This window comes from Sceloporus undulatus, chromosome 9 (assembly GCF_019175285.1).
Source record: "Sceloporus undulatus isolate JIND9_A2432 ecotype Alabama chromosome 9, SceUnd_v1.1, whole genome shotgun sequence".
NCBI classification, from domain to species: Eukaryota; Metazoa; Chordata; class Lepidosauria; order Squamata; family Phrynosomatidae; genus Sceloporus; species Sceloporus undulatus.
This window is the reverse complement of record NC_056530.1, coordinates 29,896,709-29,908,430: the sequence shown is the minus strand read 5'-3', so window position 1 is coordinate 29,908,430 and position 11,722 is coordinate 29,896,709. Positions and strand designations below refer to the sequence as shown.

At 42.8% G+C, this 11,722-nt stretch overlaps 1 protein-coding gene across 1 annotated transcript in view; it reads left to right on the top strand.

Annotated features, from left to right (window-relative positions):
• Nucleotides 1–1,244: 1,244 nt before the first annotated feature.
• The window catches only part of LOC121916168 (keratin-associated protein 10-6-like), a 16,751-nt gene continuing 6,273 nt past the window's right edge, over nucleotides 1,245–11,722 (top strand). Inside the window, exon 1 of the mRNA XM_042440987.1 lies at nucleotides 1,245–1,254. Coding sequence (XP_042296921.1) covers nucleotides 1,245–1,254 — 10 coding nt within the window. The remainder of the gene's footprint in view (nucleotides 1,255–11,722) is intronic.

Below are 11,722 nucleotides of genomic sequence, written 5' to 3'. Positions count from 1 at the left end.
ATTTGTGGGGAGAAATACCAGCATGTGGGGTTGTGCATGGCATCTTGAGTGCAGGATCACACCTATCTGCACGTTTTGGAGCAGGTTCCCCTGTGCATGGATCCGGAATTGGCAGAAAGTCAGAACCCCATGGATGTTTGCATACAGCAGCACATAGATCCGAGCGTTTAGTTGAGCGTGTTTCGGAGCATGACTTCACACATGGAATTGCGCAGGTATTGGCAGGAGGAAGAAAGCTCTTTTGGCACAAGGACATCGGTCTGGGTCCCAGTTCCACCTGAGGATGGGAAAAAGAAAGATATTGAATTCAGAAACGATGCCAATGCACTCAAAGGAGGTTCATCCCTCAAAACTAGGGCATTGTAATCATTGCCATATTGGAATTGTTATATTGTTGTTTGGGGAGGGAGGGGATGTTGGGATTTATTTTTATCTCTATTTTCAACCTGTACTGTATGTATTTTACTCCTATGTGTAAGCCGCCCCAATCCTATAGGAGAGGCGGGATAAAAATAAATTATCATTATTATTATCATTATCATTATTATTATTATTGACAATAGTTATGACATAAAACCACATAAACAACTAGCAAAATGAAAATATTACCATATTATAGTATGGCGTTTGAGTGTTGGGCTACGGCTCTGAAGACCAGGGTTTGATTCCCCGCTTGGCTGTAAAACCCACTGGGAGACCCTGTTCAAGTCATACGCTCTCAGCCTCAGGGGAAAACAATGCCAAACCTCCTCTGAACAAGTCTTGACACAGGTCCCCCTTAGGGTCTCCATAAGTCAGAAACAACTCAAAGGCACACAGCAACAACAACCATGAATAGGGATATAGTCAGATGCTTATGAGATATTACCTACTCTCCATTAGCCACTATATGACTGTGTGAAGGCAGGCAGCTTGCAAATGTATTTGGATAGGAGACATGGCATGGTTCAACCAATGTTCGTGTTATATGTCGATGACACGGGATCTGGGACCATGTTCTTTCTCGGCCTATTCTGAACTCTTGGGATAACCTCCTCTCCCTTTGGGTTCAACCTGGTACTGGATCCACCTGTTCTTCCTTGCTGCCGCACCCTTTAACAGTTCCCCTGGGCACCTTCCTTCATCTCTCGTCTCGGTGTCTTTTGCCTTCTCTTTTCTTCCAGGCTGATTAAACCTCCGCCCTGACCACTAATCCAGAGGAATAGTTGTATAAGATCAGGGTAGGGAAAAGACGACAAGTGCGAATGGATGCGGGTGAGTCCCATCAACACTCAGGCGGTGCGGTTTTTCTAAACCACTCCAGCCTTTACAAAATTCCTCCCGAAGCCAAAAACATCCCAGCCCTTGGCAATGTTTTCTTTTCACTTGGAATCCCTCACTGGAGCAACATGGAAATAAAGAATGATGTGACGCTGAGAGAGCGGCTCCAGTGGGTTTCTTCTCTTTCTCCACTTACGTTGCCATTAAATCTGGCTGCAGCAAAGGAAGAGATAGGAAGCAGAGACCATATTATCTCAGCTAAAACCATTTGGTTTCTCCGGTAGCTGGATGATTATTCCCTTTCAAGGACCTTGTACCTTTAAGAATAGGTCTAAGAGCGCTTCTTTTCTTTTCCTCTACCCTCCTCCCTTCTTTCTACTCTTGTGACCTGACTTTTACGTTCAATCAATCAACACTTTATTTTATGGCCATAGACCAGCACCTAAATTAGTTTTACCATAAATACATAAACGATATGAAATACGTACAGCAAAATGGTATACATGAAATGAATCGTAGTGAGTATATAAAGTTCCTTGTTAGTGATAGCAATGCTAGGTTGATGTTGAACAGTCCAATAAACTGCTCATAGAGCATTATCTAGGACAGTGGTTCCCAATCTTCCTAATGATGTGACCCTTTAATACAGTTCCTCATGTTGCGGTGACCCAAACCCATGAAATTATTTTTGTTACTACTTCATAAACGTAATTAAATAGGTGTTTTCCAATGGTCTTAGGCAACCCCCGTGAAAGGGTCATTCGACCCCCAAAGGGGTCCCGACCCACAGGTTGGGAACCACTGATCTATAACCTTTTGGGTTGCAAGTTGTCCTGCTATTTACTTGTCCTGTGTAACTGATTTGGGACGCTTTTTTGGTTTTATAGTTATCTGTGGGTTTTTAGGGCCATGTGGCTATGTTCGAGAAGAGTTTATCCCTGACGTTTCGCCCGCATCTGTGGCTGGCATCTTCGGAGATTTGTCTGAAGACGCCAGCCACAAATGCCGATGAAACATCAGGAAGAAACTCTTCTAGAACATGGCCACATCGCCCGAAAAACCCACAAAAAACTATGGATGACGACCATGAAAGCCTTTGACTTCACATTGTTAGAAAGGGATTTAAATAAATACCTAATAGGTCAAAAGGATCACAACCATTTCCATCACCTTTCTTTGATCAAAAACATTTTCTATTCCTTAGCGAAGAGCAGAAAGGCAAACGTTCAAACAGGTCACTGATAAAAATGGCCAGGCGTCAAAACCTAAGATTGTTTCTCCAAACGTCATATACCCAAATTCCCTACTAGAATGTGCAAAGTTACATTAAAAAAGTAATTTATCATGTACAACCCACTCTACTCCAGGTGACTTTTTACACTTAACATCAGAATATTCTCTTATGGAAAGATGTCTTTCAGGATTCTTGAATGCACTTTTGATTCTAATTTCCATCGCATTATTTCGGTTATTGTTTAATTTTTGGTTATTTCAGTGAAATATTGTTTAATTTCTGCTTTTTCAGTGAAATAACCACATTATTGCCTCTGACTCTTTTATTTAGTGTTGTTTTGGTATACTGTTTGTTGTCATGTTTTGTTTAGAGTGTATTAATAAATAATAATAATAATAATAATAATAATAATAATAATAATAATAATAATAATATTCAGTAACTTGTTACATTATTCACTACCTATTAGTTCTTGTTAAAAATCCACCTAACTTTGGGGGGGGGGGGGTGTACCCGTCTTAAAATGTCACACAAAGCAATTTTATCCCCAACAATTTAATTACATAACGATAATTAGAAAAGAAATGCTTGTTACGGGGCTACAATGGCAACCATTCTAGCTGTTACCTTATTTTTTTGAAGGGGGAAATGAAACATGATTGTGTCCTCACTAAACCCCAAAGTAGTGTGTTATGAATTACTTGTAACTTGTTACTTGTATTGCATTACTTTCAAACTCCGCCCCCTCTTAATGCAGAAAATTTCCAGACTCTTGCATAAGAAAGAATTGAGAAAAAAAGAGAAGACTTTGAAATTTACTCACCTTTCGGATGGAAACAAGTGGGTTATGTAGGCACAGGACTTGGGAGTATTAAAGAGCAACCTCTTTATATGGGGTTACTCATCGTAAGGGACATTCTCTGGCAATGAAGCATCTCTGGTGGAAAAGGAAACGTGTCATTATGGAGTCAAATGATCCCATTTCACTTAGTCATTTCCTAACTACTGCCTTCCAAGCAGACATATTTCCTATGGGATCCTTCTAATGTGATGGCTTGTGTGATGAAACTTTGACATCTCCCAACTATTGATCTGGGCTGGAAGTTGGAAAAGTAACTTAGCCCCAGTACAGACAGGCCTCGACGCACATCTTGATGACATGCTAGGGTTGCTTCGGGGTGACGCTTACAGATACCCCACAACCCTAGCACATATTCCATACGTCAAAATGGCAGCGCCCTGGACAGATGGGTGCCGCCATTTTGATGGGATGGACGCTTAGGGTCCACACGTCACAGTGCGATACTGATGTTGCGAGTGCACCATTGGTGCACTGCGGCATCAGCATTGGGCCGCAAAAAGAACTTGCTTTTTGCGTGTTCTTTTTCAACCGGCAGGAAACCGCGTGGTTTGTCCGCTGTGTTTTCCTCCCTGAGGAAAATTAGGTGCCGGCAGACTGCCCTTTTTGAGCGGTCTGTACCAGCCCTTACTTTTCAGTTATAACCCCCGCAGTCCTCAAACCCGCTTGACTGCTGGTCATGCTGGCTATTTTTTATAGTCAAAAAGGTAATGTGTTGAAGTTTTGGCAGAGAAACATTTGGTGTTGGGTGGCCATCTATAAGTCATGAGATGCCTCCTCTTCCTATTTGGAAAGAATAACATCACCAAGAATGTAACTGAATTTAACAAGAGTTTTCCATTGTTACTGGATAGTTTATGGTGGCACCAGAGCTCCCAGGCACAGAAGGCTAACTATGGCCTGTTACAAATGGGCCTTTGCGGCGCCCCCGTCACATGCTAGGGGTTGGCCGAACACCTAGCGTCCACACCGGCCTCACCCCTAGCACGTGACGGGGGTGTAAAAATGACAGCGCCCTATACACACTGGCGCCGCCATTTTTACGTGTCAGATGCATAGCGTCCGCACGTCGCGCCCTGGATATGATGCCGCGAATGCGCGAGTAGCACCTCGCGGCGTCCCATCCAGGGCGCAAGAAGAAGCCCCATTTTGGGGCTTCTTTTTGCTCCGCGAGGGAGCCACGTGGTTTTGCTGCTGCGGCTCCCTTGCAGAGCAACCGGCAGCGGCACAAGACCACCTGTTTTGGGCAGTCTGTAACGCACCTATCTCAACAAAGATATAGCAGTCTTAGTCTGGAAAATCTGTATGCAAAGGGATCTTGTAGCACCTTTGAGACTCACTGAAAGAAAGGAGTTGGCAGCCTGAGCTTTCGTAGACTTCAGCCTAGTAAAACATGCATCCGAAGAAGTAGGCTGAAGTCTATGAAAGCTCATGCTACCATCTTCTTTCTCTCAGTGAGTCTCAAAGCTGCTACAAGATCCCTTTGCATGGCTCAACAGACTACAAATCCCAGGATTCCACAGCATTGAGCCATTGATTGTGACAGCAGAGGAAGGCAATGCAAAGACTCTTGGAACAACGTTGGCCAAGAAAATGCCATGAGAAGTTTTCCTTACAGTCACCAAAAGTCGGGAACAACTTGAAGGCACACAACAACAACCACAGCGATGACAATGCAGCCCCAGTATGGAGTTAGAATCCCAGTTCAGGCCTTTTAATGGGAATACTAGAAGGAATGCGAACAATAGGCAGCTTTAATAGGATTAAGACACAATCACAATCGAGGTAAAATAAGTAATTGCTGTTACCCAACCCTTTGTTCATCATAGTTTTTCTCTTACTGGATTAGAAAAGAAACGGCGCCTTCCTAAAGTGGCTCTTTCCAAAGTGTCTCTCCGATTTTGAACAGATTGCGTTCTTTCATAGGGAATTCTGCATGAAAGCAAACTCAGCCTCTCTTTCCAAAGTGTCCCTCCAAATTTGCAAAGATCTCATTCTTTCATATGGGATTCAAGCTTCGCCTTTTCTTTTCAGGCCAGACCTTGAGGGTTGCAGACACAGTGACTAAGCCAGAGGAGACAGGCAGGGCGAGTTTACCTTTTTCCTAACAAAAGGGCCCAGCGTACTCATTAAATCCAACTAATAGATGCCGCTCATGGTTAGGAATTCTTGATCCAGCGACTACGCCTGAATGCTTTGCCCTGCCTTTTGGTCTATTAAAGAGTTTTCTTCTTTTGGGATAGACACCCACGTTCCTATAAATCCTGAGGAAGAGAAACAGTGTGCAATGAATTAAAGTGACGGGGAAATCAAACTGCAATTACTTTTTTTACCTCGATTGTGATTATGTTTTAATGCAATTCAAGCTGCCTGTTATTCACATTCTTTCCAGTGTTCCCATAAAAAAGCCTATTATGCTTGGGGGAACTAATGATTTCGGTGGATAACAGAACCAGCGTGATACAGCAAGTAAGGCATACATGCACTGTCCACAAATCATAGCAGTTTGATACCATTTTATTAAAATTAAAGTGGTATCAAACTACTATAATTTGTAGATAGTGCATGTATGCTCTACTCGCTGTATCACACTGGCTCTGTTATTAACCGAAATCGCTAGTTATCCATGAAATCGCCATAACAAAAAAGGAAACGAAGTAAAACACAAAAATCAGATAGTACATTACAAATATATTACACGATGTCACAAAGCTTTAACTATTAGCTAAAGCTTTGTGGTGTCTTGTAATATATTTGCATTGCATCTGATTTTTGTGCTTTCCATGGTTTCCTTTTTTTGTAATGGCTTATGCTACACAAACAAACGTGCTTACTACTAGTAGTACTACTACACTTCAACTGTCGTGGTTGCATCCTGTGGAATGCTTGGAATTTAGAACCCTCTAGGCCCTTCCTTTGAACTCCAGCATTAATTTTCTCTGGCAACAAATTCTAAGTACTTAATGAAACTACATAGTCCAAGTTTCCATAGGATGGAGCCACAGCAGTGAACCTAAATCCTACTAAAGTTGTTTTAAGTTAACTTATAATGACCCTAAGGTGAATCTAACACAGGATTTTCTCATCAAGGTTTGTTCAGAGGAGGTTTGCCATTACCTTCCTCTGGGGCTGAGAGTATGGTTTACCTAAGATCTTTCATTGGGTTTCCATAGCTAAGTAGAATTTGGACGTTGGTTTCACAGAGTCCTAATCTAATATTCGAAACACTATACCATGCTGGCTCAATCTGTTGACCCATCATCCAGCAACTGATTGAATGGGTCTGCTCCAAGGTATTAGATCCTGTCTGATCTAAGAAGGCCCAGCTTTGGTTAGTACTAGGGTGGGAGACCACCAACCAGTCATAGGTGCTGTAGGCTATGGCGAGGTACAGACCACCCAAAAAAGGTGGTCCACCCATGCCTTGTTTTGCTGCGGGTTCTTTTTGTGGTGCCATTGTGATGCTGTAGTGTGCCAATGGCACACTCGCGACGTCACAAAGGCATTGCGACATGCAGATGCTAAGCATCCGTTGCATCAAAATGGTGGCGCCCATCTGTACAGGGCACTGCCATTTTGACACCCTCGTCATGTGCGAGGGGCGAGTCACATCTGGAAGCGCCAGTCCTCGCACATAATGGTGGCGCCCCATTGCGCCCGTCTGTAGAGCATCCATATTTCAGCAGAAGGAACTGGCAGAGCTACCTCAGTGTATTCCTTGTCTCAGAAAACCCTATGAAATTTATGGGGTTGCCATAAATTGACAGGCAACACACAGTTAGCCCCAACTAAGAATATTCCAGTGACAGTGTGGCTGTGCAATAGGATTTGGGAGATTTGGGTTCTAATCCCACTAAATCATCAAATTCATGAGACAACCACTGCCTGACAGATTTGCCTTAAAGGGATGTGGTGAAAATAATCTGGCAGATGAAAATGATTTACAGTTTTTAAAAACATGTAACCCTATGCAATCCCCCTCACCTTGGTTTTGCTCAAAAAGCTTGTTTTGTGTGCAAAATCGGCACCCACGATCTTCCCATCATTTTGTACAAAGCCATTGTTTCTGCACACAATTTTTCCTCCCATACAAATGTCATCATTTTCTGCACAAAGGAATTTGGCGTTCATTTCTATTGTTTCAGTCCTGATTAGAGAGGACCCATTGATGGTGTCTTTTTACATGACATCTGGTTGGAATGGATGGTCTTTGTGGGATCTCTTCCAGCTTTATGATTCTATGATTCCATTGGATCAATTGTTGCATGGTCCGTCACCAGGAAAATAAATCTCCTTGATTCAATGGGTTTGCTCTAATTGAGATTTGGCGCGGTACATATTGCCAACAAATGGTGTACTGGTGCCTATTTTAGGGTTAGGGACCGCATGGCAACCGCACAGTCCCTAAGCATAATATGCCATGGTGGCATTACAATGGCGGCACCCCATGTATACGGGCACCACCATTGTGACGTAAGCGACACGCAGCGTCCGCACATTGCCATGTGTAACTTATGTAACAAGTGTGCCATTGGTGCACTCGTTACGTCCGCCCTGCGGTGCAAAAAGAACATGCTTTTCCTGGGTTCTTTTTCCTCCGGAGGGAAGCTGCGTGGTTTGGCAGCTGCGGCTTCCCTCCGGAGCAAAGTAGCAACAGTCTGTCTCAGGTCTTTCAACAGCATTCAGGCCCAATCTTATGTGTGTTGTGAAAATCATTTTTGTTCACCAAAAAGTCTCAAAATATGGAAAATCGTTTAGCGTTTTGAGCCTTTCCTGGATCATGCACCCTGATACATTGAGACACCTTGCATTCTCAAAGTTCAAAACATGAGTGAGCATTGTTTCTGGTGGGTTTTTCGAGCTCTGTGGCCATGTTCTAGAAGAGTTTGTGAGTAAGCATTCTTTACCTCCCAGTTTGTCATATCTGTGACCCAGCACCCCTCAGCCATATCCGTTTTCATAATCCTTTAATTTCCCATCCAAGGAGGTGATCATTACAGGGTTGAGAGAACATAATGACCATCTTAGGAGTGGGAAGGAAGAGTTGCAATGACCATCTTAGGAGTTGAAATGTTTCCTTTGGGCATTGCCCACCGTGAAAACCAAGTACGCCTTCCGCCACCCAGATTGTGATGAGGACTATGATGGGGACTATGATCTACCTTGCCTCCAGTCATTCTGGTTGCTTGTGTAACAATAAAAATTATCTGAGTGTATCAAAATGACATAGAATCATAGATTCTGTGTCCTTTAGATACACTCAAACCTAAATGGCATAGAATTAATGATTCTATGTCATTTAGATACATTGTGGTTTGAATGCTGGACTATGGCTCTGAAGGCTAGGGTTCAATTCCTGGCTTGGCCATGTAAACCCATTAGGCAAGTCACACTCTCTCAGTCTAAGAGGATGGCAATAGCAACCTCCCTCTGAAGAGACTGGCCAAGAAACTCTATTATAGGTTCGCCTAATAACTTAAAGGTACACAACAACAACAACAACAACAAAGTGACATAGGGAATGTGTACATGGGCAAATTAAACCAGCTTCCCCACATTCTCATGGCGACCTGACTACAAATGTACGACCATATCCCCAATTTGAGTCTGTACTGTTTTCACAATGGAAAATCAGTTCTGCATTAAATCCATCCTTTCTCTCCATTAAACATACCATATAAAATAACATACCCTTTGCTCCAGAGGACTCCGCAGTGAAGCCAGGCGGCTGTTTGCACATGGGTCTGCTTCGTGTTGCTGGACATCACTGCAGCTTGCATGAGTTGTTCCCTCTGAGGTTACAATGAAACATCCAGTCATGAGATCAACACTGGACATTATAGTTTTAATGGGTTTTTCAGGCTACGTGGCTGTGCTCTGAAAGAGTTCATTCCTGATGTTTCGCCAGCATCTGTGGCTGGCATCTTCAGAGGGTGCGGTTTGCATGTCTGGCAACACACCAGGGGCCCAGAACTGCTGCAGAATGCAAAGGAAATGGGCAGAATCCAGGTTTCGGATCCTGGGATTAGTAGTTTTACAAGTCCTTTAACTCTCTCTGCCAAAGAGGGCTGGTGCCTCGCCACAAAACTCCAAACCCCAGGATAGACCCAGGGCAGTTAAGGTGGCATCGAACTGCATCAATGCTGCAGCGTAGATGCAACCATAGTTATAACATTTGCACACTGCTTTCCTGGGTGCTCAAAGCCATGCAAAGGATGCTCAGCGTATAGTTGAGTCTTCCTATGTTTTAGTCTGTGTTTCTCTTCGCCATCTTTCCTTTCTCCCCTCCCCGGTGCAAGGATTGCACTAAGCCTGAACGATGGTGAGCTATTAAAAATAATTAAGGTTCTTTTGATGCGGACGGCGAACTTTGCCTGTCCCTTCATGCCCAGATACCTCGGAAGAACCTAAAATAGCATGCAAGTGCACACACTGTCTCTCTTGCACACACAGAAATAGATGTAAAATGTGCATGAAGTTGTTGGGTGTATACAAACAAGAAATGAAGTGACTGAAAAAAACAATCCCTTTTCCTTAGAGAGAGCCAGGGAAGGATCTGCGCTCCTCTGGAACTTCTCCTCAATCCTGAGTATTTTGCGGAGGAGACCCATGAATTCGGGGTGTAGACCACTGAATATGTCGTCTTTGTATAGGACAAATGGCTCCTTTAGATGTATCCTCCACGGTGGGAGAAAATACATATTTCTCTACACATAGAAAGATCTTGTAGCACCTTTGAGACACACTGAAATAAAGAAGTTGGCAACATGAGCTTTCGCAGACTTCAGTCGACTTCCTCAGATGCTGAAGTCTATGACCGAAGTCTCCGAAAGCTCCTGCTGCCAACTTCTTTCTTTCAGTGAATCTCAAAGGTGCTAAAAGATGATGGTGATGATGATGATGATGATGATCTCTCTAAGTACTGATTCTACAACTCTGACAAAATCTTGCCAAGGAAATAATAGAATAGCTGGATTTGACTCGAAGGTACATGACCACCAATTATGAACTTTTCGTCTTTTGGGTTGGTTCGAATTGCAAAAAAATACGGACGAAAAAGTGCATTCCAGTTTGCAACTTGTTTCCTAAAAGGTGAATTTGTTGCATACGTATCCCAATGTTTACATCTCTCCTAGTTTCTGCTTTTTCAACTATTATTATTATTATGCTTTATTTATATAGCGCTGTAGATTTGCACAATGAAACGATGAAAACAGAGTCATCCCATGCAATGGTTCCACCCAAAGAAAGATGATATCAGTATCAGCGAAGAGGAACTGGAACGGACACTCTGTACCTTCCTGGAAGCCACTGGAAGGCCATCAAATTAAAAAAGTTTTCATTAAGAGTTGTCATGTCAAAGAGGAATTTTTAGGATTAATGGTTAGATCAGGGTAGACTTTTTAATACTAGGTTTCTCTTTCCCTTGGGGTGCCTCATTTCCGGAACTAGCATCCCTGGGATAATATAAAAGGACTTGTATCCTTGTCTGCCTCATCCGCTTCGTTTTGCATCCATTGGATTCTTTGTGAGATTGGTAAGTAGAACTATATATATATATATATATGATTTTATTCTTTTATTTAGTTGCTACATTTTAATTGCTTGATTTGCCAGCAGTTTCAGGGAAACTGTGTTGAACTGGAAGACTCCAAACTAGCTTCCATGGTTTTGTGTCCACTTGGAACAATTTTGGCAAGGTTGTCCAATGGCTTCAAAAGTGTTCCCTGGAATACGTTGACATGGAGTTAAATCTGGTTTGGTTAACAAAATAGGAAAATATAGGCCGGTAATGTTGAAAGCCAGTGGGGTGTATTGGTTTGAGCATAGGACTATGACTGTGGAGATCATGGTTAGATTCCCCGCTTGGCCATGGAAACCTGTTGGGTGATCTTTGGCAAGTCCCAATAGGTTTGCATTAGGATTGTCATAAGTCGGAAATGACTTGAAGGCACCCAAGAATAGCTGGTGAGACAACTTCGTAAGAGAGGTCTTTGGGGAAAATCCATTTGCACAAAAATCTATGTAGTGTCCCCATTCAGAAAACATGTTTTGGGGCAGCAAATGCATGTGGGGTTTTCTTGCATAAAATACACATGCAAGGAAGCTGCATATAGTATTCCTGTGCACAAATCTGAATGTTTATGCAAACAGTACAATGTGGGTTTTTCAGTTGATGTGGCCTTGTTCTGGAAGAGTTTATTCCTGACGTTTCGCCAGCATCTGTGACTGGCATCTTCAGAAAATGCCAGCATTTGTTGAAGATGCCAAAGCCACAGATGCAGGTGAAGTGTCAGGAATAAACTCTTCTAGAACAAGGCCACATAGCCTGAAAAAACCCACAAAAAAATACAGTTTTAAAAACCATT